At 42.5% G+C, this 23,790-nt stretch overlaps 7 protein-coding genes across 7 annotated transcripts; 3 read left to right on the top strand and 4 right to left on the bottom strand.

Moving 5' to 3' along the window:
• Nucleotides 1–2,024: 2,024 nt before the first annotated feature.
• On the bottom strand, nt 2,025–3,192 carry EAE98_000452 (uncharacterized protein; the record flags this gene model as incomplete). Its single annotated transcript, XM_038948070.1, has 3 exons — nt 2,025–2,079; nt 2,160–2,832; nt 2,967–3,192. 3 exons carry the CDS (start codon nt 3,190–3,192, stop codon nt 2,025–2,027), a joined length of 954 nt encoding a protein of 317 aa, XP_038815747.1.
• Nucleotides 3,193–5,100: 1,908 nt separating this feature from the next.
• Nucleotides 5,101–7,670, bottom strand: EAE98_000451 (uncharacterized protein). The gene is made up of 6 exons (XM_038948069.1): nt 7,342–7,670; nt 7,215–7,279; nt 6,953–7,146; nt 6,142–6,900; nt 5,988–6,085; nt 5,101–5,934 (listed from the first exon to the last, which is right to left on the bottom strand). The coding sequence occupies exons 1-6, from the start codon at nt 7,453–7,455 to the stop codon at nt 5,746–5,748; spliced, it is 1,419 nt and encodes a 472-aa protein (XP_038815746.1). The 5' UTR covers nt 7,456–7,670; the 3' UTR covers nt 5,101–5,745.
• A 589-nt stretch (nt 7,671–8,259) lies between these two features.
• Nucleotides 8,260–11,733, top strand: EAE98_000450 (uncharacterized protein). The gene is made up of 7 exons (XM_038948068.1): nt 8,260–8,843; nt 8,952–9,197; nt 9,388–9,478; nt 9,554–10,477; nt 10,534–10,567; nt 10,644–10,812; nt 10,874–11,733. The coding sequence occupies exons 1-7, from the start codon at nt 8,724–8,726 to the stop codon at nt 11,369–11,371; spliced, it is 2,082 nt and encodes a 693-aa protein (XP_038815745.1). The 5' UTR covers nt 8,260–8,723; the 3' UTR covers nt 11,372–11,733.
• A 1,826-nt stretch (nt 11,734–13,559) lies between these two features.
• EAE98_000449 (uncharacterized protein) lies at nt 13,560–15,664 on the bottom strand (the record flags this gene model as incomplete). Its single annotated transcript, XM_038948067.1, has 5 exons — nt 13,560–14,173; nt 14,268–14,431; nt 14,480–14,700; nt 14,750–15,244; nt 15,311–15,664. The coding sequence occupies 5 exons, from the start codon at nt 15,662–15,664 to the stop codon at nt 13,560–13,562; spliced, it is 1,848 nt and encodes a 615-aa protein (XP_038815744.1).
• Nucleotides 15,665–17,531: 1,867 nt separating this feature from the next.
• On the top strand, nt 17,532–18,914 carry EAE98_000448 (uncharacterized protein; the record flags this gene model as incomplete). Its single annotated transcript, XM_038948066.1, has 4 exons — nt 17,532–17,687; nt 17,771–18,228; nt 18,275–18,473; nt 18,522–18,914. 4 exons carry the CDS (start codon nt 17,532–17,534, stop codon nt 18,912–18,914), a joined length of 1,206 nt encoding a protein of 401 aa, XP_038815743.1.
• A 1,047-nt stretch (nt 18,915–19,961) lies between these two features.
• Nucleotides 19,962–21,383, bottom strand: EAE98_000447 (uncharacterized protein; the record flags this gene model as incomplete). Its single annotated transcript, XM_038948065.1, has 1 exon — nt 19,962–21,383. The coding sequence occupies one exon, from the start codon at nt 21,381–21,383 to the stop codon at nt 19,962–19,964; it is 1,422 nt and encodes a 473-aa protein (XP_038815742.1).
• A 246-nt stretch (nt 21,384–21,629) lies between these two features.
• On the top strand, nt 21,630–23,158 carry EAE98_000446 (uncharacterized protein; the record flags this gene model as incomplete). Its single annotated transcript, XM_038948064.1, has 3 exons — nt 21,630–21,951; nt 22,044–22,894; nt 22,949–23,158. The coding sequence occupies 3 exons, from the start codon at nt 21,630–21,632 to the stop codon at nt 23,156–23,158; spliced, it is 1,383 nt and encodes a 460-aa protein (XP_038815741.1).
• Nucleotides 23,159–23,790: the final 632 nt, after the last annotated feature.

Genomic DNA, 23,790 nt, shown 5'->3' with positions numbered 1-23,790 from the left:
TTTTATATATTATTATTATAAATAAAATAATATACTTAAATAAAAAATATTTTTATTAATAGAATGAGAAATTCGATAAATTTAAAATCTGAAAAAAAAAATTCTTAATAATTAATAAGTTTTTTAAATAAGTTTTTTAGATAAATTTTTTGAATAAGTTTTTTAAATAAGTTTTTTAGATAAATTTTTTGAATAAGTTTTTTAAATAAGTTTTTTAAATAAGTTTTTTAAATAAGTTTTTTAAATAAGTTTTTTAAATAAGTTTTTTAAATAAGTTTTTTAAATAAGTTTTTTTAAATAAGTTTTTTAAATAAGTTTTTTAAATAAGTTTTTTAAATAAATTTTTTAAATAAGTTTTTTAGATAAATTTTTTGAATAAGTTTTTTGAATAAGTTTTTTGAATAAGTTTTTTGAATAAGTTTTTTAAATAAAATTCTATAATAAGTTTTTTTAATAAATTTATATAATATAATATAGATTATATTTTCAATACTTAGGAATTCAATTTATATATAGTTATATAATATAATTATATAATACCTTTTCTAAACTCAATTCTATAAAGAAAAGAATTGAAAAAAAAAGCTTCATTTTTATTTTCTTAATACTAAAGGCGTATTAGATGCTCAATTTATTAATATTAAAGCTATATTACACGCACCTAAACATTAGCGAGTTCACTCGCCCCGAAATTGACCTTGAAAAGTAAAGCATGCTAAGCTACCAGCCAATTTCGATTGAACCGCTATTCCACACTCCAAGTTCACTAAAACGGAAAGAGAATACCGATTTCCCTTTCTATGAAAACCCAACGAATATTGATATTCATTCTACCGTATAACAAGCGACATCGAAGCCAATCCGAGCTTGTCTCGAATAACAATCTGTTTGTCAACTCTATCATAACATGGGAATGTATAGCAATTTCCTCTCCTCTTAATACATCTGCATCACTGAAGCTTTCCACGGTTTTGGCTCACTCTCACTGTTAGCAATTTGCGTTCTACTAGCCTGCGTTACCAAGACACTTGCTGGCTTGTGGACATTTCTCATCCGCATCATCTTGCTCTTTAGCTCCGGCACCTGGGGTTCTATCTATACTCTTGCACTTTCAAAAACTAATGGAAATATACAGCTCACCAAATTCAAATAATCCAAATCCATATAACACACAACACTCCCGTCCCATTAATACACTCTTATCCATATCTTCCATCTAACATTTACCATCTACCTCCCTCTGCCCCCCTCTCCCCACCCCCCTTCAAAGCCAGCAAACACACAGCTCTACACCCCATCATCCCCAGTCCCTCCCCGAGTCCAGAAGAACACTGTACAAACGATCCCCATAAATATTTCTAAACCCTCCGTTCTTCCCATCTCGTATTTCTTATCTTGGGCCCTAATTGCCCCCCATCATTATCCTCTCACAAATATATGTAAGATTACATATATGCATCTTCAACCCCAGCCTCACACCAGCATCTTCCTCTCCATTCCCAATCTCACACTCCAATCCCACTCCTAGTCCCATCTTATCACCCATCCCATCCATTCAATCCAAACAAAACTTGCAGAGAGAACATATCCAATCATGAAAAAGATTATCAAAACTTCTACTATATATGTAGACTGATGTGTGTAAGACCTCGGGAGAGACTATGACCTCATCAACTAGAGATCCAAATGCAAAGAGGCGAGAGGCTAAAAGAACAAACACAATAACAAGGACAATCATCAATAGACACGCAAACACATAAATGGAGATTGAAAAACTCTCATTTCAATCAAATTCGTCCACGCATGTAGACACTCGCCATCATATCATCTATCTACCACCCCGAAAATTGTCTATTAATTCGCATTGCAATTGCAATCGCATTCATCATATATCAGATCATTAAACTCATTTCCTCTACTCTTATTCTGAGAAGATCATAGCAAGCCTCCATACAAAAACCAGAAGAACCAAACCAATGCCAGATATGTGTGTATGCACGCAAGCCAGGTATTCCCAAAACGCCTTAATGCTTAGCGGTGACCTTTTCACCCGTCAATTTCTCGACATAAGCTTTTGCCCTGTTCATTTTGTGTTAGTAATTGTTTTGTTAGGTAGATGTTGAGTAGTGAAGGGATGATGGAAGGGGAAGAAAACTTACATATCACCCATAGCAACCATACAGATAGTTTGCCAAACGCCCAACCCAATTCTAGGAACAACGCCACGATACAAGCCCGAAACTCCGTTCTGACTATAAATATACTTGAGGGTATTGCCAACCGTCATCTTAGCAGGTCGGTTGGGATCCACCGTCTTACTCTGCATCTCGACACGAATAACTTCGATAGGTTGATTCCAAGCACTCAATCCACCACCCAATCCACTTGCCAAAATCTTCTCCCAAGCATTCAACTTTCCATTCTCACCCTTGCCGGTTACTTTTCGAATACCGCTTTCTGCCAATCGACTCAATCCGAATCTACTTCCCCAGTTGGTCATTTGACGAATAGCAACGGCGTTGACTCCCTTGTTGATTCCCTTGATACCTTCTTTGCGGTAAATGTTCATGAAAGTGGTCATGGTACCGTCAGGCTTGACACCAGCTTTTGCCATGTTTGTCTTGGTGATTTCGACGGTCTTCATGCAGGTGCAGAATCCCATGGTAGCATATGCTTGAGCAACACCACCAATTACACCTCCACTAATACCGGCGGTGAAATCACCCGCACCGAAAGAACGAGCGTACCACTCGGCTTCGGAGGCGACGAAGAGAAGAACGGCACCTTTGGTGGAGGCTTCGATCCATGCCCATGGAATAAGTCCTTGGTAGACTGTAGTGGGATTATCATTAGCTGTTATTCTTGCAGATCTGGAATAAAAAGAAAAATACACAAATCAAATCATAGAATAGGATTGACGTGGAAATCAAGAAACCCATGAAAAAAGAATGAAGAAAAAAACTTACATCCAAGAACACCACCTCTCCCCCAAATTCTACCCAGAGCACCCGCAAAAGTATCCCCTCTATTAGCAGCCATAGTAGTCTTTGTAACCTCCAACGGTTGACCCAAAGTGGTTACCTCGAACAAGTTCAAACTGGCCCCCAAAAGCAAGTTGGAGAACTTGACGGGTTTCTTCTCTGGAACGGCTGGTTTGCCGACAATGGGCATTTTGGCGGTAACAGCGGACATGATAAGGTAGATGGTGTTTGTATTGGGGCCCTGACCAAGGGAATAGGTTGCTTCTTCGCAAAGGAAAGGGTGGTGAGATTGAGGGTTGTTGTTGTGGTTGGAAAGTACCCAAGTAAGGAAGATTTGATGGATGGAAGGAAAGAAAAGGGAATGAGAGCGAGGGAGGAGGAGGAAGAGATATGTGTTTGTTGAAAGGAGAGCTTAGCTGATCTGCCACAGTTCTCGCGAAAGATAGGAAGCTAATGAAAGACCAGGTGGACCCTAATTTTTTGAGTGGTGCTCGGTATTGGGGTCTTCGGGCCCCGATAAGATACAAGGGTAGGTATGTGGGAATTTGTTGATAATGCTGAAAACTTATTTGGAGTGAAGGTGAAGAAAGCAATAAAAGAAAAAGTTTACCTGGTAGGAAATTACATGGAAATTTGGAAATTATATAAAAATTACTTTAAAGAAACCTCTCTTTTATTTGTATTGTGCTATGTAAATTACCAAATTATTCATTGTTCACCGGTCTTGTATTATCACATTCTTTCCTGCAAGATAATGAATCGGGGTCAGCAGAAAGAAAGTCTTGGTCTTGGTCTTGGTCTTGAATGAATGAATGAATTCGATTGTGTTTTGTACCAGCTGGTGCAGCACCAGAAAGTAAACTTCTCTTCTCTATCAATCAATCACTTATCAATCATACTCGGGCCCAGCTTTCCTGATGCATATGTCCACTGTCTCTTGTCCATTCTCCACCCATCAATCATTGTACAGTGTACACATAACAAGTTCACAACCTTATTTCTTACCTCCGTACAGAGGGTCTACTGCTATTTAAAGCCTACTAAATACCGTTCGGGCAACCCTAAAGAAAAAGAATGGAACAACCTTGGAAGCCTCGGCCATTTGTTGAGAAGTTCAAGCTCAACGAATTGCATGTGTTGTTGATTCATTGGGGAAGTCCGCTCCGACTTTAAAAGCGGTCTGGAATTTGGTATCAGTTTTGCTTTTTCCTCTTTGGATGGAGTCTCGAGCTGAATTGATCGGCTTGCTAGTACGACATCTTGTTGTCAATAATGAGTATACTTTGTATGCATTCTTGACTCGAACATTGTTTGGTTCGGACACTTATTGTTTGTGTTGATGATCTCATCCCCGTCTTCTACACGAGTGATAGCTGAGTTTATTGAAATCAGATACTCTTAGACTTTTCAGTCTTGCGATGCGAGATAACGACGACCTTTATCTATGAAGCGCCATAGCATATCCCTTACTTTCTGAACGACTCTCTATACACTGACAGTATCTCACTCATTTTCCCCAACATCTTTAAGTCTCAGGACTGTAGCTTCCTTCACAAGCTAATGGAATGATTTCTATTTTCAAAGGGCCAACCAAGTACCTAGGTAGCAAAAGCATACGACCACACCGGCCTGCTCATTGACATGACTTGTTAGTTTCGTCTAGCCCCTCCCCTCTACGTAGCCGAAATAATAGGCTGAATTCGAGTACTTTTGAGAACTCTTTACAATTAATCGTTACTTCCAACTCTTACAATACATTTATTTTGTGAACAAACTAGAAAGTGAATAGACGCTAAACTTTCATCAACTGATCTCGATTTTTATGCTTCAATTTGTGATTGATTGATGAACCCAATGACCTAAGTTAACAATGCCGACCTGTTCTTTCGGCAAACTCCAATACGGCTCCTGATTTCTGGCCCCAAATCCACAACCTACACCATAGACCTCGCTCGTGATATCCCCTCCATAAAATCCACAGTATTCCAAACCACCTCATAAATTCATGCACCCATACCCCTCACATCCTTCTAACCCCCAATTCTCCCAATCCTAACACCAAGAAGAAGAAAACTCCAAACTCCAGTGCCAGATTCCAGGGGTGTCTTCTTATAATCAATCACGTACATCAAAATCCATCTAGAGAGCGTCGTACCGACAACCCTCAATAAAACTGAACAATCTGATAAAGAATTAGTAATACCTCGACAGTGAAATAACGCGAACAAGATGTGTACGAGAGATGTCTAGTCAGGTTTGAATAACATAGTTGGGATGATGTTGATATTTGTATCTGGATGGGATTGAGATGGGTTGGGCATTTGATCGCTTTGGGCCGCTTTCCTATGTCAAGATTAAGGGTTGTAGTTGAGAGAGTTGGATACTTGCAAGAGATTGAATGTCCCAGTAAATCTGAATCATTGAAAAGAAAGGAATGGTGCAATTGATCCGTGTATATGTTTAATGGCATGAGACACATGTCAGTAAGCAAAAGGATGCATGATATACCAGATTGATAGTGGAGTTCCCTTCGTCTTTGTTCTTCTAGCAAAAGCAAATCATTATATTATACACTGAATCATCATGAGGAGAAGTATGAGTACGTATTCCTGCTCTAGGTTTCCTTTACTGCAACTTCTTGAAAAAATGATTCTACAATTTTATAATGGTTGGCTCTATCCAGTCTACACCTTTGGTCATTAATTCAGGGCGTCCATGTGTATACCACTAAGTTTACCTCCACACTACACTTTTGAAATCCTTTTTACAACTTGGCTCCAACAATCTCGGCCCACTTCTCGGTGGAAAAGGACTTGGGGCGCTCAATTGGGGCACCGACGGCTCTGTCGATGATCAATTGTGGGAGGACACCAATGGCACGGGAAACACCGAAGAGAACGGTGTAGTAGTTGGCCTCAGTCAAACCATAGTATTGGAGCAAGACACCAGAGTGCTATGAAAAGCGTCAGTTATTAAATTGTATATATTTGTAGTTGAAGTACTCACGGCGTCAACATTTGGGAACGGATTTTTGGTCTTGCCATGCTCGGTGAGAACACCTGGAGCAATCTTATAAACTTGGCTAACAAGCTTGTACATAGGATCTGTAAATTATAATGTTAGAGTTGAAAACGCAAATCACGTGCTCGGTTAAACTTACCCGATGGCAAATGCTTCTCCGCAAATTCTCTCTGAGCCATGTAACGGGGATCAGTCTTGCGGAGAACGGCGTGACCGTAACCTGGAACGACTTGACCGGCGTTAAGAGTAGACCACAAGTAGTTCTTAATGGCCTCATCACTGAGATCGTCACCAATAGCAGCCTTCATCTTTGTGAGCCAGTTCAAGACTTCTTGGTTGGCGAGACCGTGAAGAGGACCAGCGAGACCGTTCAAACCGGCAGCAAGGGACAACATTGGGGAACTGAGAGCAGATCCAACCAAGTGAGTGGTGTGGGCAGAAACGTTACCACCCTCGTGATCGGTGTGGATGGTGAGGTACAATCTCATCAATTCAACGAAGTCCTTGTTCTCGCCAAATCCGAGTTGATTGGCAAAGTTGAAGGAGTAATCCTTGTCCTTTTGGACAGCAGCGACCTTACCGCCCTTGAAGACGTTTTGGTAGATTCTAGCGGCGATGGTTGGGAGCTTGGCAATCAAATCCATGGAATCCTCGAAAGTGTGACCCCAGTACTCGGTCTTCTTCATTCCCTTAGCATAAGCCTTGGCGAATGCGGACTCGTGCTCGAGAGCAGTGACAGCGAGGGAGAATTGTGCCATTGGGTGGAGATCGCTTGGGCATCGGTCGATGAGCTCTTCGACGAACTTTGGTACATCGGAACGAGCGGCCCACTCGGCAGAGAGATCGCGAACTTGTTGCTCGCTTGGAACTTCACCGGTCAAAAGGAGCCAGAAAAGACCTTGGTTAAATTAGTGATTGCGCATAACAGCAAGCGTCATATGAGGTCTTACCTTCTGGTAAAGGCTCTTGTCCACCTGGTGCCTTTGGGAGGAGTTCCTGGCACTCTGGGATAGTCTTTCCTCTGAAACGGATACCCTCCTCAGAGTCGAGAACTGAACCTTCCCAAACTAATGACTTGATACCACGAGCACCACCGTAGACTTGGTCCAAAGTAACCTCGCCGATGACCTTGCTTCCGTAACCCCTGCGGAAATAAGTATATGTAGATGTAAAGTGAGTGTCGATTTTTTAAATCGATAAGATATTTCTTACTTGCGGAGAGCCTTGATTTGCTCAATCTTCTCTGGAAGCTGCTCGGCGAAACGCTCCTTCAAAGTCTAGAAAGAAGAATAGTCAGTAAAGCTGGCTTGTGCCGTATGGAGAAAAGTTTGGAGTATACCTGAGTCTTCGATGAATAGCATCGCAAGCCATTGAAGGCGGCGGATTTAGCACCGAATGTTGGAGCTCTCATAGATGCTCTAAGAGCGGTTTGACCAATACGAAGGGATGCCATCGTGAGAGATGTTGTAATTGCAGTAGAAATGCAAAAATGTAGGTATGATAGAATAGAAATTTAAGAACAGATTCCGGCTCGTGGACGGAAAAAATGGTCGGAGACCCGCTAGTGTTGAGGCCGACCAATGCACCAATACATGCAGAAAGCTTCCCCTACCTTAACTACGTCAACCTTAGTATTTGATAAACGCGAGTTATTCCGAGAATGTAAGACGGAAATCCCCACCGATTTCAATAATTGTATTAGTTTAATTGGTTACGCGAATGAATGATATGGATTAATTCACTCCATTCAACTGGAGATCTGGCTTACTGTATAGATATGGCGGGGCGAAATTAACAGAGTACTCCAGCTAGGGAGGTAAACACGTGGTAAAGTAGATATGGGCGGCTCGAGGGCGGTTATACCTGGGCAATACCCGATCGGTAACTCCCCGCCAATTCTCAAGTCTTCCAAGTTCTGTGCTCTTTGCCTCGGGCACCGACGAAAGAGGTCGGCAATTGATTCATAAGTAGGTAGGTAGGTACGCACGTCGACATAAATAGGTAGGTTTCACAAGTTAATTATAATTCATATTTCTTCTCCATGTTGTTCATATTTCATGACCTTCCATTCAACCAATGTCAGGATTCACTTTGTTGTGTTTTGCTTCTCACATCCTTCCATCTAACCAATCAGATTCTCCATTCACCCCATTTGCCTCGGAGAAGTGAAACAAGAAATGAGATTCTGTCAAAGAAACCGTAATTTGATAATTTCGTGTCCCACACGTGACTTTACAGCTGATGGATGACTAACTAGGGCGTAAAAAACAAGACCTTGCCTTTTAGCTCCATGATTAATCGAATGATCGAAGCTCCTACACATAAACCCCAACCTTTTTCAACTCGGATAACTTCGACAACTTCAACATCTTCGAACATCCCTTAACTCATTTAATCTCCATCTACTTGAATCTGAGGTAAATCAAAGTAATCAAAATCTCGTTACATTAGTAGCGACTTCTACCTTCTGCCACAACTCTCTCCAAGTTTATTATCAGAGTTCTGAAGAGCTCTAGACCTTACGTGACGGTCGCAGATCCGTAGTCGCGATAGATCCGTTCATCAAATTTTTCATCGTAGCCCATAATCTGGAATCGAGCTGGTGAAGATCAAATCATAGAGAGTAATCTAGATTTAATTGTCACCTCGTCGATAACAATTCGTCGCGTTGATTTGAAGAACTGAGTTCATATCTTCAGTGGTTGAGAAGTCATATCCATCATGTCTTCCGCAGTAGCAGAATTAGAAGCCGGCCTTCAAGCCATGGTACAATTAAGACCTCCTGGTGTATCAGGATCTCGAATTCAAGGCCTTACAAACCTCTGCACCCAAAATATCCAGGTATGCGATAGTCTCATGTTCCGCTGCTTCCATTGCCACCACGGCTGCATCTCTCCCCATCTCCCTCCTTGCCTGCGAGCTCTAACTAACATCTCATTCTCTCTGCAGCAAGAATCCGCTTTGGTTCAGAAATTATATGTGCACTTTAAAAAGACACCTGGCACACACAAGCTTGGCACCCTCTACGTCGTAGACTCTGTAACTCGAAAATGGACCGAACAAGCCAAACTTGCTCAACAAACCATAAATAGTTCTGCTCCGGATGGCACGTATGCTGCTGGTGTACATAAAGTAAAGGAATTGCTCCCCGCTTTTATGAACGACATAATCCAAACTGCTCCCGATGATCAAAAGGTACGCCCAGTATATTCAAAATGCTCGAACTGAGTCGTTTCCAGCATAGCTATGTTCTATGTCTGCGTGAAAATTTGCTTCCAAGATATCATATATGTTCCTCAACCCGAGATATCATTGTGCACCTTCTCTATATTCACCAATCCTCCATATGAATTCCTACTTACTTGACATTTGTTGTTTTTTGTAGGACAAGATTAAAAAATTAGTTGATATTTGGGAGAAGGGACAAACCTTCCCTGCGCAAATGTTGAATGGCTTTAAAGACAAGTTGAATGCTGGTAAGATTGTCACATATAATCCCGAGAGAAAATAATGTTGCCGTATATCTAACCATAATGTTATCGGCCATGTAGAATCTACAACACCTCCAGGAAGTCCCCCAAAAGATCTTCAAGGAGCCTTAGGTTTACAACCAACTTCAGCAACTTCGACCATGGCGCCCCCACAACAAGTTTCTGTGCCCCCTAATACATCTTCGATATTAGCAGCTCTCGCAAATATGTCAAACACTGCCCGTCAAAATGCCACACCTACGCCAGTTGCTTCTACCCCACCTGTTAATCCATACAATGTGTCACATGCGCAGCATAATCCCATTCAACCACCTCAAGCAGTAAACCAAAGCTTGCCATTTTCAGTTGCTCCTCAACCTGTAAATGCCCCAGCTACCTCGATGCCTGCTTATGGTCAAGGTCCAAGTAATGGAATGCCGAACTTTGCCAGTAATCCAAATCCTTTCCCAGGTGCAGCACCAATGAACCCTCCCGGTAATCTCGACCCAGCTACGCAACAACAGGTAGCTTTAATCAAGGCACTTGCAGCTACGGGTGTTCCAGCCGAACAGATTGCTGGTATCTTGGCAGCCATGGGTAATCAAGGAGCTGCAGCCGCTGCTCCTCCTCCATTTGCTCAAAATCAAAATGCTCATGCTCAAAATAATTGGGGTGTCAGAGATGATGCACGTGACCGAAATGGTTTCCAAGATTCTATGAGATCACCACCTGGACGTTACCGTCGTCGTTCTAGATCCCCATCTCCTCAACGTGGCTGGGGTGGTCGTGATTCTCCAAATGCTCGTCGTCGTGATGATTTTGATAGGGAATCTCCAGCACGTATGAGAGGTTCCGATGATCGTGGTAGAGGTGGACGCGGCCGAGGTAATGAATACCGCCAACGTAGCCCCCAACGCCGTCGCAGCAATACACCTCCTAGAACAAATACTAGTGGACCTAAATGGGTTGGACACGATGCTTCAATTGGTAAAGGAAATATCAAAGGTAAATTATCAATCTGTCTGCATTTATGTTTGAAGTTATTCTAACAAAACTTACAGTTCTCAGTCGCACTTTGTTTGTTGGTGGAGTTACGTAAGTCAAGCCATTAGTCTTTATCATTCGAATTGTCCTTTTTCGAAAGTTTGCCGTTCATACTGACTATCTATAGTTCTTCCGAGCATGAATTGAAAGGACTCTTCAATCAATATGGTGATGTGCAAACTTGCATTGTTAACAAAGAAAAGCGCCACGCTTTCGTTAAGATGGTCAGTCGCGAGCATGCTGTCAAAGCTAAGGAGGCCATGGAAAAGAACAGAAGTCCCGAGTCTACATTGAGAGTATGTACATTACATATAAATGCCATCCATACTCAAACAATTTGCTAACTCTTAATTCTAGACTCGTTGGGGTGTTGGCTTCGGACCACGTGATTGCAGTGATTACCAAACAGGTATCAGCATCATTCCGATCAGCAAACTCACGGATGCCGACCGAAAGTGGATGCTCAATGCAGAATTTGGTGGCAGTGGTGGCCAAGAAATTGAACCTGGTATGGTTGTCGAAGAGCCTGATATTGAAATCGGTCAAGGTGTTTCGTCCAAGGCAATTAGCCGTCGCATGCAAACCGACAACGGTGGAAAGAATGGTCCAAAATCTGGCGCTCGCGATTACGAGGAGGATGAGAGACCTCGTTATCGTCGTGATCGAGAAGATCGTCGGGATGACCATCGGGATGAAGGTCATAAATTCCCTGCCAATACTGTTCCGCCAGTCATGCCTCCATTCCCGTTAGGCTCGTTCCCTTATCCTCTTCCAACACTTCCTAATGGAATGCCAATGTTTCCTCCAGGATTCACTTTCCCAGGCGCACCTCCACCACCTCCACCAGGAACATAGTTCATCTCAAATGATGAGTTTCATGGTGCTGGCGATTCGCACAACAATTCCTTTGGTAATTTATTGACACGATTCATATCACGCATTTCTGTGGCGTTTAGGCGTTCAAGATACCTCGATTATGGCTCTGGTTTGCCACCTCGAAAACAAAAACTCAGGGTCTTGAATTCATGAGCAAACAGGATCATTATAGTAATCAGCAAGTTGGGGCAGTGGACTGTTTGGGTGACCGACACGGCACATATGTACACTTCTTGCGTTTATTGTTTTTCTTCTTCTTTCTCGTTTATGTAGCTAGCTTGGTGCCTTTTTCTGGTGTGTACTTAATACGAATACCCAATTTTATGAACACTTTTATGTGCTATAGTGATTCAATGAAAGAGCTTGTGAAAATTCTAGGCCAATAGGCCAGCCTTGTGAATGTCTGGTGAGTGGCGGGGACGGTGGAGCCCTTACTTTTTGAATTATCTGCACTAGGGTAGTTGCTATATAAAATGAGCCCAGGATTTCCTTTCACAACTCAGGAAACAGAAACGAAGACAGCCGAGAATTTGAAGGCCATGTAGACAGGCGTAGTGTATCCTCGGAGATCAACACGACTCGACGCAGATAGTCCTCTGCAGGGGCGAAGAACTGAAGTGTCTGTTTCCGATATTCTTACCATTTGGCTGTTTTGATCGTCGAGAATTTTGTTGTTGTTACTCTGAGTTGGAGTGCTGAGTAGCTGTTGTTGTCACTCCTGTTTCATTCATACACTCAACATCAGATTCAGGCTTATTTTTCTTCATTGGTTCTGTTATTTCTCTTGGCTTCGGTCTTGTGACTAGAGGGGTGATTTAGTGTTTGGTAAGGTTTAATCGTCCATCCCACTCATATTCACCTTCTGGGGGCTTTTCTGGCATCTTATAAAAGTTTTGGAGAAAGAGAAAGAGAAAGGAAGGAGAATGGAGATGTTATATACTACAAATTCGCAAGTGAAAGTAAGTGATGTGGCACACTCTGTGAGATTGTCCTTTGAGATGTCGAGTTGAGATAGAGTATTCTTTGTCAAGTCAATGGCTCTTACTAGCCGTCGAATTATCCTGGAGGTTGGTATACAAGGACTCAATATCACATTTGTTTTTGTTCATATGCACTTCAAAATACGAAGAGCAGAATCTATCATGGAGACCAACCAATCTATCATGGAGACCAACCAATCTTTCAATTTTCACGTGAAAAAAACTTTTCATCAAGTGATTCCTCTACTAGGAAATGGTGCGGGTTGAACTGGTGGTTCCTCAGATAAGGGGTGTTTGTATTACTGTCGATATGGCCCAGTGGTGAGTAAATTCAATATGAGTTGGATTTGTATTTTTGTTGTTGTTTCTTTTTGCACGACTACGTATTATTGTCACAGTACCTACAGTCTATACAACACACTACTTCTTTCCTGGCTATAGAATCAGATATCCCGAAAACGTAACGGCATCAATGCATGTAGTAGTAGCATTCCTCATTCTCACGTATCATGACCGTTGAATTTCATCTACCTTATCTCATATCGTATAGCGATTTCGATTCCAAGTTTGGAGAGCAGGAATGTTGAGAATTTAAGTAGCTTTTACAGAGTCATTTTCGGGAAAAGAGTAGTTCTCACTGGATTCTATGTGGTTCTAGTTCGCGTCAACCTAAAGAAAGCAGACCCATGTTCCATTCGTAGTCTCACCCCAGGGTTCATGCTATGATGGAATAGTTCGTTGAAGAGGTATATATACCTCTTCATTAACAAGACTCTTTAAAGCTCAAAGTTCACAGTCTCATTCATTTCCACGATGTGATGGTGAAACGCAAACAAGTAATCTTACAAACTATAACATCCCTTCCCATCTTTAGAGATGGAACTTCGAAAAATGCTAGTTGGTAGCTGGTAAGCAGCGTGGTTCTCAAAGTGGGATACATGTAAAGAGATCAGAATTTTTACATGGACCTAGGCATGGAAAGGTTTGGTGGTATTTGAACAAAAAAAGATAATCATTGGTATCAGCAGGGTATTAATCATTTATCATATGTACATTTCCTCGTTAACTCTATGAAATCGATGTTCATCTCGAAAATTATTTCAGAGTCTTTATTCGTTTCCTCCCACTATAACCCCCCCCCCCCCCCTAGGGTCGCAAGCCAAACCACATACTTCTACAAAATCACCTTACTTCTCCACCATAACACTCTCCGGAACAAAAACGCCTTCACGACTCTCACTTCCATCTCCCGCCAATCTTTTCTTCTCCGCCTCCTTATCCGCATCCCCCATCTCAGCAAGCCCATACCACGTAATGGTAGCTAGACCCAAAAGCGCAGCCAAGCAACTAAACACCATAGCTACAATTCCCTTTGCCGTAAAACCTGCAGGCAGCGGGCCAGGGGCTACATTGGCACCTTTCAGATCCAAGTAATCTTCCGTATTACCAGCCGCATTACCTGCATATGGTACACCACGAGCTTGGCAAGCCGTGATGTGATCCTTTGGGATAGTGAGAGATTTTTGGAGCTCCAGAGGGGCTTCGATCATGGTTGCGATGAGACCCTGGTCGACGTGCCATTCGATGTGGCAGTGGAAGAGCCAAACTCCCGGGTTGTCGGATTGGAAACGGAGAACGAGGTAGCCGGATGGACGAAGAACGACTGTGTCGCGACGCATGGGAACAGCTGGAAAGGATGTCTCTGTTGTGTTGGTAGAGTCGAATGTGCCAGCATCTTCATCGGATCTCTGGATTACTTGAAAGTTGTGACCGTGGAGATGGAAAGGATGTTTGCCGGAGTCTAGAGAGCATTAGCGGAGTACTCGGAGGTGATGTTCGCGACGACAGGATGGATACCACGTGGTCGGTTTTGCTCATCATGTTTTTGTACTTACCAAGGTTGTTTACGACGATTTCAATTGTTTGTTGGTAATTAAGAACAAAAGAGTGAGTGAACTCTCCATAAACAGCAGCATTTGCAGCATCATCTCCAGTGGACATAACTGAATATAGGGTGGGAACCTTGGGGGAAACATATGTAATATTGTTGAAGAATGCACTATCAAGAGTCAGAATTGCGATATAAAAATGATACGAAATCACCTACTATGGTTTACCATTTCCAAGCACGTCCATGACTACATCGAGACTAATAACCTGATCAGGTTCTGGAAGTAGCGCCATGCGATCGTAAGGTACTAGATTGAAATCATCGAAATCGTTATATTCGTCAACAAATGCGGCATCCGGGAGGGCTTTATTATCGTCATAGACCAGCCATCCCGTGCCGTTCCAATTCAAGCCGTCAGGAATTGTGTCAAAAAGGGACTAGAATGTTTTAGCAAAGACTCTAATTTTAATCAAACATTGTAATTACCGTATCCATGCTTGTGACAAAAGCAGAGTTCGCCGAAGTGTCATTCTTGGTGGTGAGTAAAAAGCTGTATCTCTGAGCTGCAGCAATATATATAGATTCTGCCTCTGCCTTTTCAGTATAGACGCCATCAACTTCGACAATGGTTATATTGTGGCCTTCGAACCAAATGTACTGGCCAGCGAAAGCACCAATATTGACCATGCGAAATAGGTAGGTCTTCCCGGGTTGTACGGATAGAGTAAGGTTTTGAGTATCATTTAGAAGAACGGCTTGAGGAACAGGCTCCGCTCCAGTTGGGTTTGCAACTCCGATAAACTTAGGAATCCAGACTTGCATCTCCTCGTGGTACCAGTCTGAGACCGAGAGGACAAATTCCTCGTCAACATCATCCGCATATGGAAAGTCTGGATCCGTGACAATGAATGGCGCTCTAAGTCCATCTGGATATTGCCCTCTGTCGTGGGAATGATACCAGTAAGTACCTGGCTGGTTAACCTGAGATAAGTTTAGTGAGCGCTCACGTTAACCGTATGTGTTCTTCATATATTATGGCCAACTTACAGTAAAATTGTAAACAAATTGTGAACCAGAGGGAATTCCACATTGAGATACTTGTGCAGGTCCATCCATATGAGTACTGCCATTCATGAAAAGACCGTGAAAATGAAGTGTTGTAGTTTGATTGCCAAGTTGATTATCAACGTTAACAATTACTTGATCCCCAACATTTGCCCTTATAATAGGCAATGGCCATTGTCCATTAATGCCAATGGTTGGACGTTCATGAGCGCCATCGGGATTTGCTCGTACCCAAGTAATGTTGAAGTCATAAGTAACCGTCGCTGCTTCTGCGAGGAGGGAAAATGCAAGAAGCAGCGCCGATAAGATGGGGAAAAATGATAGAGAAATTGCCATTTTCAAATCAAGTAATGAGTGAAATTGCCAACGAGGTGAGGATCAAACTTTGGTCGAGATAATTTCCTCAAGACTTCAAATTATCTTGCAAGTGAATACTCGAGAGCTCCCAATATCAACCCAAAACAGAGATTGATAACCAGATAACCAAGGTAATGAGAGAAGGTAGCTGTCGACGGATGGATGGAGTGAAGTAAGAAAGTGGATACCCGAAAGCCCTGTTGAAGAGGGGAGTAAATTCGCAAGGGCTAGGTAGCTACCTAAGAAAAGCTAATGATTGATAAGATGATCTGATTAAATATCAAACGATATTGTACCGTAATTGATGGGTCACGGGTGACACGAGCTTGAGTGGAGTATGTTCCGAATCAGGGCAGGCGTAGTAGAGAATATCGAGCTAAGAGAAAATCTAGGCTTTCCAAGCTTGTTTACCAAGTCGCGGTAAATATTCTTAATCGCAAGAAGCTTTTTACCCCCGGTCGTTGCAGTCAAATGACAAGAGAAAATCATACGGCAAAGCTCTAGCCGAATACGTGTGCGAGAGAAAAGCTGAAGTGATCGATATCACGGCTGTATTTGATGATATATGATCAGATATCCCGGAAGTCACTCAGGCCGAAATGTAACTCGATGAGACGGAATTAAGGAAGCATGTGTTGATGTGATTTGATAGATCAACGATTGCTGTTCCAACGCCTCGGACGATCAGTATGAAACGTAGAAGTGGAGGCAAATTGAGTGATAAAATCATACAGAGAAGAGAGAAAGAGAGAAAGAAAGAAAGAAAGAGAAGGAATAGGTAGCTGCAGGGAGAAACCCTTGATGTTCGATGCAAAGTGGTGTCCAATAACTCGTACCTACTACATACAACCTACCTAGGTATATTCAAACTTCAAACCCAGCTTCAGCCAAATTGAATCCACATCGAGTCCTTATCTATGAAATCTTTGATGATCTGATAAACATCGTTTCGTTTCATTTCTCCCCATCGTACCAAAAATTATTCATTCACCTTACAGACTCGGAATTCATCGAAATCATCGAATTACCTAGCTTGTGCGACCAAGTACGAAAACGGTTAGACTAACCAGGCTCGAGCCAGGATACCAGCTATAACCCCACGGGCGTACAAGCTTTTAGCTCAAGCTTTCGGGTCGTACAGTATTACCTAACCGTAAAGCTTAAACGCCTACTGCGGAAATAACCCAGATAGTTCCGCAAAAAGGAAAACGATAGGACTGGTGGACATGAATTGTTATTGATAATACGATCATCAATAAATGTGACAACTTTCCATACATAAGTTCATCCAAGTACACACATGTAGGTATCGATTTGAATTCGTAACAAGTAACAAGTCGTACCGCCCTCGTATGTACATGGAGTCCATACCAAGAGTAATAATGACTTGTAACCTCGACCTCTTTATACCAACCAATCAAGGTTCCCGGGTGTCATTCCAAATCTACAACCTGCCAATACCAGGCTAGCAAACTTTAAAGTTTCCGTATCCGACCAATAAAACCCTGGATTTCATCTCGGGGGTTCTTTTTCTAATAAAGATTAGAGCAATTCACTAGCTACTAGCTAGCTTAAAATTGAAGAATTTTACTCGATCGCTCAGACCCTCCCTAGTGTCTAACTGTTATCAGATCCTCGTTTCTTCTTATCAGATCCTTCCGCCCTTTCCCTCTTTCCATCTTTCGATTTTGATGGAAATACTGGATAAACGGCATCATCCTTCCATGATTTGAGAGTTTGATTTCTCTTCAAAAAGTTGTCTTTTCTCTCCCTTTGTTGCAGCGCGCAATTGGAACTCCACAATCCCTCAGAGAAACAGAAAATACAACAGGTAATTATAGCGAAGATGACTGCTAGCGTTTTCTCGGTACCAGTATTCTTCGTCGTATTTCGAGAGTCTTTAGAGACGGTCGTCATCGTTTCCGTTCTTCTTGCATTCATCAAGCAGAGTTTGGGCAATTCTGATCAAGATGCGACATTGCGCAAGAAGCTGTTTCGACAGGTAAGATATCTGATTATCCATCCGCTTGATCTTTCCCATATTGGCTTAGAATATTGATCATGATTCTAACGAATAGCTTCTAGGTCATTTGGGGAGCTTTATCAGGACTCCTCCTATGCTTGATCATCGGCGGTGGTTTGATCGGGGCTTTCTATGGAATTGGTAAAGATGCCTGGTCCACTACTGAATACTATTGGGAGGGCTCATTTGCTATCGTCGCCTCTGTTATCATCACTTTGATGGGAGCTGCGCTACTCCGTGTGTCAAAAATGAAGGAAAAGTGGACGGTTAAGCTTCGTCAACATTTAGAGCCATCAGAAGATACAAGAAAACGAAGATGGTACGCTAGTTGGCTTGACTTCAAGAAATGGGGAGAGAAACACTTCATGTTTGTTCTTCCCTTCATTACCGTTCTTAGAGAAGGACTTGAGGCCGTCGTCTTCGTGGCAGGTGTTTCTTTCTCTACGCCTGCAACAAGTATCCCACTCCCAGTCATCATTGGACTGATTGCTGGATTAGCAGCAGGATATGTCATATATAAGTAAGTCAAGCTCGTCAATCCTGCTGGTCAGACTAACACGACGCAGAGGTGGAGCAACATCGAAACTTCAATTCTTCTTGGTTATATCAACATGTCTCTTATATCTCGTAGCTGCCGGTCTTTTCTCAAGAGCAGTATGGTTCTTTCAAGCACAGAATTGGAATGATGCTACCGGAGGCGACGCAGCAGAGACTGGAGCAGGTCCGGGTTCTTATGATATTAGGCAGAGTGTGTGGCATGTCAACGTAAGTTAAATCGACACTATCAGTATACGCATCTACTGACACTTCTAGTTTGGCAACCCTGAATTAAATGGTGGTGGCGGATGGGGAATCTTCAATGCCATTCTCGGCTGGCAGAACTCCGCAACCTATGGCTCCGTCATCTCATACAACCTCTATTGGCTTGTGGTCATTGTTGGGTTCCTTCTAATGAGATATAAGGAAGTGAAGGGCCATCTCCCACTTGCCCCAACACTAAGACCTTACTTTGCACCCATCACAACTGTGAAGGGACATATCGCAAACATGAAGCAACGCGCCATCTACAAGGATGAAAAGGTCACACCGAGCGTTGATGTTCAGAAATATAGAAGAACCAGCAGTGAAACTTCATCGGTGGCTAAAGATCCTGAGAAGGCTATAGATACAGTGAGAGAGGTACCAGTCCGCACTATTTCGGACTAAATGGCTTGGCTGTTCGGGGAACATATGAAAGCTACCCTGTGCGTGAAATTTGGATCTGGTAGCACTAGCTAAGTTCTCGGATACAGAATCTTGCAATGATGAAGTTGGGGAATATTAATGAAACACTGAACCATATTCAGAGATGATGGAACATATTATTGAGAACCTCCATGACATGCATGTGTTCAAAATGTTGATTTTCCCCAGAGATTGAGTGCTGCATACTACATGAGCATTAGCACTCATTGTCGAACCTATTCAAGCTCCATACAAGTCAAACAACTGCAACCTCCATCAACTGTCGATCTATCGCTACATCATCCTCAACATCCTCAGACACGAGCCCAACTCACAAAGAGCCTATTTGAACCAGAAATGTATAAAGCATACCCACTATCCCCACTGAATCTATACATCGCTTATGAGAATCTTCCAAATGCAAGTTGCCATCCGGATATACATATACCTCAAAACACCCATTCTAGAAAGCAACTCGATTACTGACTACCGATCATCGAAAATCAGAAATATACTATTATACGTATATGTACCCAGATCGAGAGCTCGGTATACGAACCTTGGAACCCTATGATAATTAATGGAAGCCAAACGAGACTTGGAGTTTAAGATTCGTGAATTCAATGAGCCATTGTTGGATGTAGTGTGTGTGCATATTGTTAAGCTTGAATGACCGTCTGGAGGGAAAGATGGTGTATTGTTGTTGTTATGAGATAATTCAGGTACCTACCTAGGTACGTAGGTAAGGAAGGGATTTGATAATTTGAAAGTTGAGGGATGACAATCAAGGATTATCTAATTGGCCAAGACCATGCTTAGCGTGGCTTCGGTTCCGACCAGTTATGGGATTGTTACTTCTAGATGTTGATATTCACTTATTTGGAGGATACCTAGTTGTCAGTCTGATGTATTAATAATGTACATTGTAAAAGTACTAATAAATGCGACAATTCTAATTTACTTGGGTATCTTGGAAAATATAAAATCATAAACTTGGTCGAAATGGCCTGAATCCATACCACATGGTCTTTAGTCTCCTCTGGACCCTACCATAGATTCCAGCTTGCCCGCCAAAACCCGATGCTTTTTGATAACCTCTGCCCATTCTTCATCATCATCCTCATCCTCATCAGGCTCCCCCTCGGCTACTTCTTCCTGGTCGACTTTACTTCCCATACCAGCAAGAACAAGACTGAAATCACCCCCCAATCGTCCCAAACTACCGGCACAGTAAAGAACTTGAGTGAGCAAACTATCTCTACCACTTTTGTCCCTGACATTAGGCAGATAAAGTTTCAGAGTTTCCTCCAACATTCCCACCAATTGAAGAGGAAAAGTAGTCAAGGCACTGGGTAATGGACCCAGTAAATCGTTATCTTCTTTCCCTTCCGTATTGTTTTTAAGCCCCTCTATTGTGACTTGAGCTGTCGGTGGTGGAAATATAGAACGGAACATGGAAATCATTGCGAAACTCTGCTCCCGGAATATCTCAATGTAGCGTTTTAAATATTTTTCTGTCTGTTGCCCTGCATCGAATTTGTTCCCTCCTGCCTTTCCAGTCGACGAAATTAACCGCAATGATTCTTGATCAGCGAGATCCCGCAAAGGACTGAGTGCATTAAGCATAGCTGTAAGACTGGCAAGGCGACAAACAAGGAATAAAGAGCCTAACGCCCCTTCTCGTGTTTGTGAAGAGCTTGGTATGGATGTAGAAGGATCGAGTTCAGGGGAGACACGCCGTAGCCAAGAGATTGTACGCATAGCAGCTGCAAGTTTGAGAGAGGGTTGTCGCAAGGAGTATATGAGATTTGTGGCCATAAATTGCATCTTCTCCTCCGCTTGTGAGGATACACTCGTTATGAGGGGGGATGTAGGATATAATGCGTGTAGTCGTCTGATATGTGCATTCAGATCTAATGCAGAAGCATAATTTAAAGTGTTATTTTCTCTACCAGTCGTACCGCTAGGAATTGTGTTCGAAGAGGATATCGCGGTAGAGAGTAAGGTAGGTAAGTCGAGCACGTCCGCGAGTCTGTCTACGTTCCGTGATAATAAAAGAGCTTTACGACGTCGATCGAGGACGTCATTCTCAATTCGATTGTTGTAGTTTTCGCTGAAATGAATAGCTGCATCGTCCAGCTTGGGAAGGGCATCTCGTAAGTCTGCGGTGGCTTTTGCAAGGGTAGGGAGAGTAGTAGTAAGTGTTGATAAATGGTCGGAAGATGCGATGACTGATTTATGAGAGCGCTTGGACAGAGCTTGTAGAGATAGAAGAAGAGAGTGGGATGTTTGGGAAAGCGATTGAGGCTCGGAAGTATTTAGTGAGGAGAGGGGAAGGGTAGAGAGTCGATTCAAATAGGTGGCAGTTGTGGGATCAGTCGACGGTGGTGCTGGTCGTGGCGACGGTTTATCAAAATATGGAATGAGAAGCTCATATAACGGATCTGCCATTTTGACACCAAAAATGACACCGGCTCAGGTTGTTTTGTAGTTTTGTTTCGTGGTTGATGTACGAGTACATACAATAAAATAAAATGTTAGAGCAATGATCGATGCTCACTCCAAGAGCTCCAAAAGTACGCTACTGCACTCCGAGACCTGGCGGGCGGGACCTTCACAATTCCCCACATCGCTTTCTTTAAATCTGCGGATTGCCAATGGAGAGGAGTAAATCATCACTTCGAAAATATGTTCAAAATGTCAGAAACCCTCATGCCAAATGTTGAGCAACCGAAGAAGCTACAGGATAATGAAATCTCAAGCTTCAAAGATGTTCATATTCCTGGAGATCCTTCGGATTCATGTCATGATGTCGACTGTTTGACAGGTTCTATTCGCTCAATTACATGTGCAGACAACTCTACATCAGATTCCGCGAAGCAAAAGGACTATCGCCTCATAGTCCCTGGCTTGTGTCACCCTCACATCCATCTCGATAAATGCTTCTTATTATCACATCCAAAATATGCAGATCTAGAAATCAACGACGGTGATTTTTCCGAGGCAATGAAATTAACTAGTTTGTCTCTCTCTGAATGTTTCGTCAATCATCAAGTTGATATTGCCACCATAAACACATTCTTGACTTGTTCTAAATTCTGTATGTGTTAGGTGAAGCCAAGTCACGTTTCGAACATGATGATCTTGTGGAAAGGGGGAGGGCTTTGATTGAGGAGAGCATTCGATTCGGTGTCACTCATATGCGAGCTTTTGTTGAAGTAGACTTTGGTGTTGGGATGAAATGCTTGGATGCTGGATTGGCATTGAAAGCGGAATTTAATGGCAAGTGTCATATTCAGATATGCGTATTTGCCCAGGACCCAATCTTCAGTCACGACCATGGACCTCGATCAATGTCAGATTTGCTCGAGGAAGCAATCAAACGACCCGGGGTCGAGGTGCTTGGAAGTACCCCATACGTCGAGAAAAGTTTTGCCCTCCAAGAGAAAAACATTCAATGGGCCGTTGAAACGGCGAAATCACACACATTACATTTGGATTTTCACCTCGACTACAATCTAGATTCAAACCAAAAGCCTGCCGTTCATACGGTAATTGAACAACTCCGTAAGGTCCAGTGGCTTACCGACAGAAATATCGCGGGCTTGAAATTTCGAACTGTTGTGCTTGGACATTGCACCCGACTCACACTCTTTGATGAGAATGCCTGGCGGGATCTTCGTCTTGAGATTGGCGATTTACCTATCGCGTTTGTCGGATTACCTACATCGGATTTATTCATGATGGGTCGGCCTGCGAAGGGTGCCAGTGGGAGTAGCAGAGCAAGGGGCACACTTCAAGTGATTGAGATGATAAGGAAATACGATCTCAACGCAGTTATAGGAATTAATAACGTCGGCAATGCCTTCACCCCTTACGGTAGTTGTGACCCTATGAGTCTCACAAGTCTGGGTATGGGCATTTATCAAACAGGCACAAAGGCAGATGCCGAGATCTTATTGGTAATGGTACCTCGTTCGACAGCAATTCAGAATACCACTAATCAGGAAATATAGGAATGTGTATCTACAAGAGCAAGAGCAGCAATAGGTCTTGATATCACGCGCAGTCTTAAGTTGGAGGTTGGAGCTCCTGCGAGTTTCATTATTTTCGGTAAGAACGGAGCCCGGGATTTCAGAGCAAGAAAGTCAATACAGGAGCTGGTGTATGATGCAGGCGTTGAACGAACGACTATTTTTGAAGGAAAGGAGGTCAGTTCTACATGATGCTACGGATCATTCATCTCGTTATCATATCATGTGTATATCGATTCCACGTGGCAGTCTAATCATTCATTTCATTCACGTGTGCAACCGTGCAAGACATTTGTTGCTGAAGTCAATTGATTCATGATAGGGTCTTGAGAGAAATTTGAAACATGATAAAATACAAGGCAATGATTCATCAAGTGCAACAACATGGTTATTAGTCTATTACAACTGAACCTGGCCGTAATACAAACCGTAATATAAACATCTAGAATAGTTCTGCAGTATTCTCGAGTAAGTTCAATATAAATACCCCATACAAAGATTATACACATCACCCCTGTTCCACTTATCTGTCTCGGTTAAAGATGCTAAGATTTAACTTTAAAGTGTAATTGGTTAATTCTCCCGGATCTTACAGAGTACACCTTCGATTTGTTGGGACAGGAAAGTGGAACCTTATTACTATTTGACACTCTCGGTCGGTCGTTACAGAGCTGCCTACTTCATCATACATACCGTACATAGATAGGTACATAAATATCTCGATTTCCGCATTACAACGAGGAGAGTTAGATTCGCTCCTAAACACACTCGTTGTGTGTTAAGGTTACTATCTTGTCGTCCCTTTCAGATTTACCCTAATTTTC

This window comes from Botrytis deweyae (genome assembly GCF_014898535.1).
Source record: "Botrytis deweyae strain B1 chromosome Unknown BDEW_001, whole genome shotgun sequence".
NCBI classification, from domain to species: Eukaryota; Fungi; Ascomycota; class Leotiomycetes; order Helotiales; family Sclerotiniaceae; genus Botrytis; species Botrytis deweyae.
The sequence above is the reverse complement of the archived record's forward strand: the minus strand, read 5'-3'. Positions and strand labels throughout refer to the sequence as shown.

What these genes read in the sequence shown, in the direction of transcription:
- EAE98_000451 (XM_038948069.1), bottom strand. Translation starts at nt 7,455, where the DNA reads ATGGCATCCCTTCGTATTGGTCAAACCGCTCTTAGAGCATCTATGAGA. An exon ending in GGAGAAGCATTTGCCATCGG is followed by an intron (nt 6,086 to 6,141) that starts GTAAGTTTAACC and finishes TATAATTTACAG; the next exon opens with ATCCTATGTACAAGCTTGTT. An exon ending in CGTTCCCAAATGTTGACGCC is followed by an intron (nt 5,935 to 5,987) that starts GTGAGTACTTCA and finishes CGCTTTTCATAG; the next exon opens with CACTCTGGTGTCTTGCTCCA.
- EAE98_000450 (XM_038948068.1), top strand. Translation starts at nt 8,724, where the DNA reads ATGTCTTCCGCAGTAGCAGAATTAGAAGCCGGCCTTCAAGCCATGGTA. An exon ending in TGGTAAAGGAAATATCAAAG is followed by an intron (nt 10,478 to 10,533) that starts GTAAATTATCAA and finishes CAAAACTTACAG; the next exon opens with TTCTCAGTCGCACTTTGTTT. An exon ending in TTGTTTGTTGGTGGAGTTAC is followed by an intron (nt 10,568 to 10,643) that starts GTAAGTCAAGCC and finishes GACTATCTATAG; the next exon opens with TTCTTCCGAGCATGAATTGA.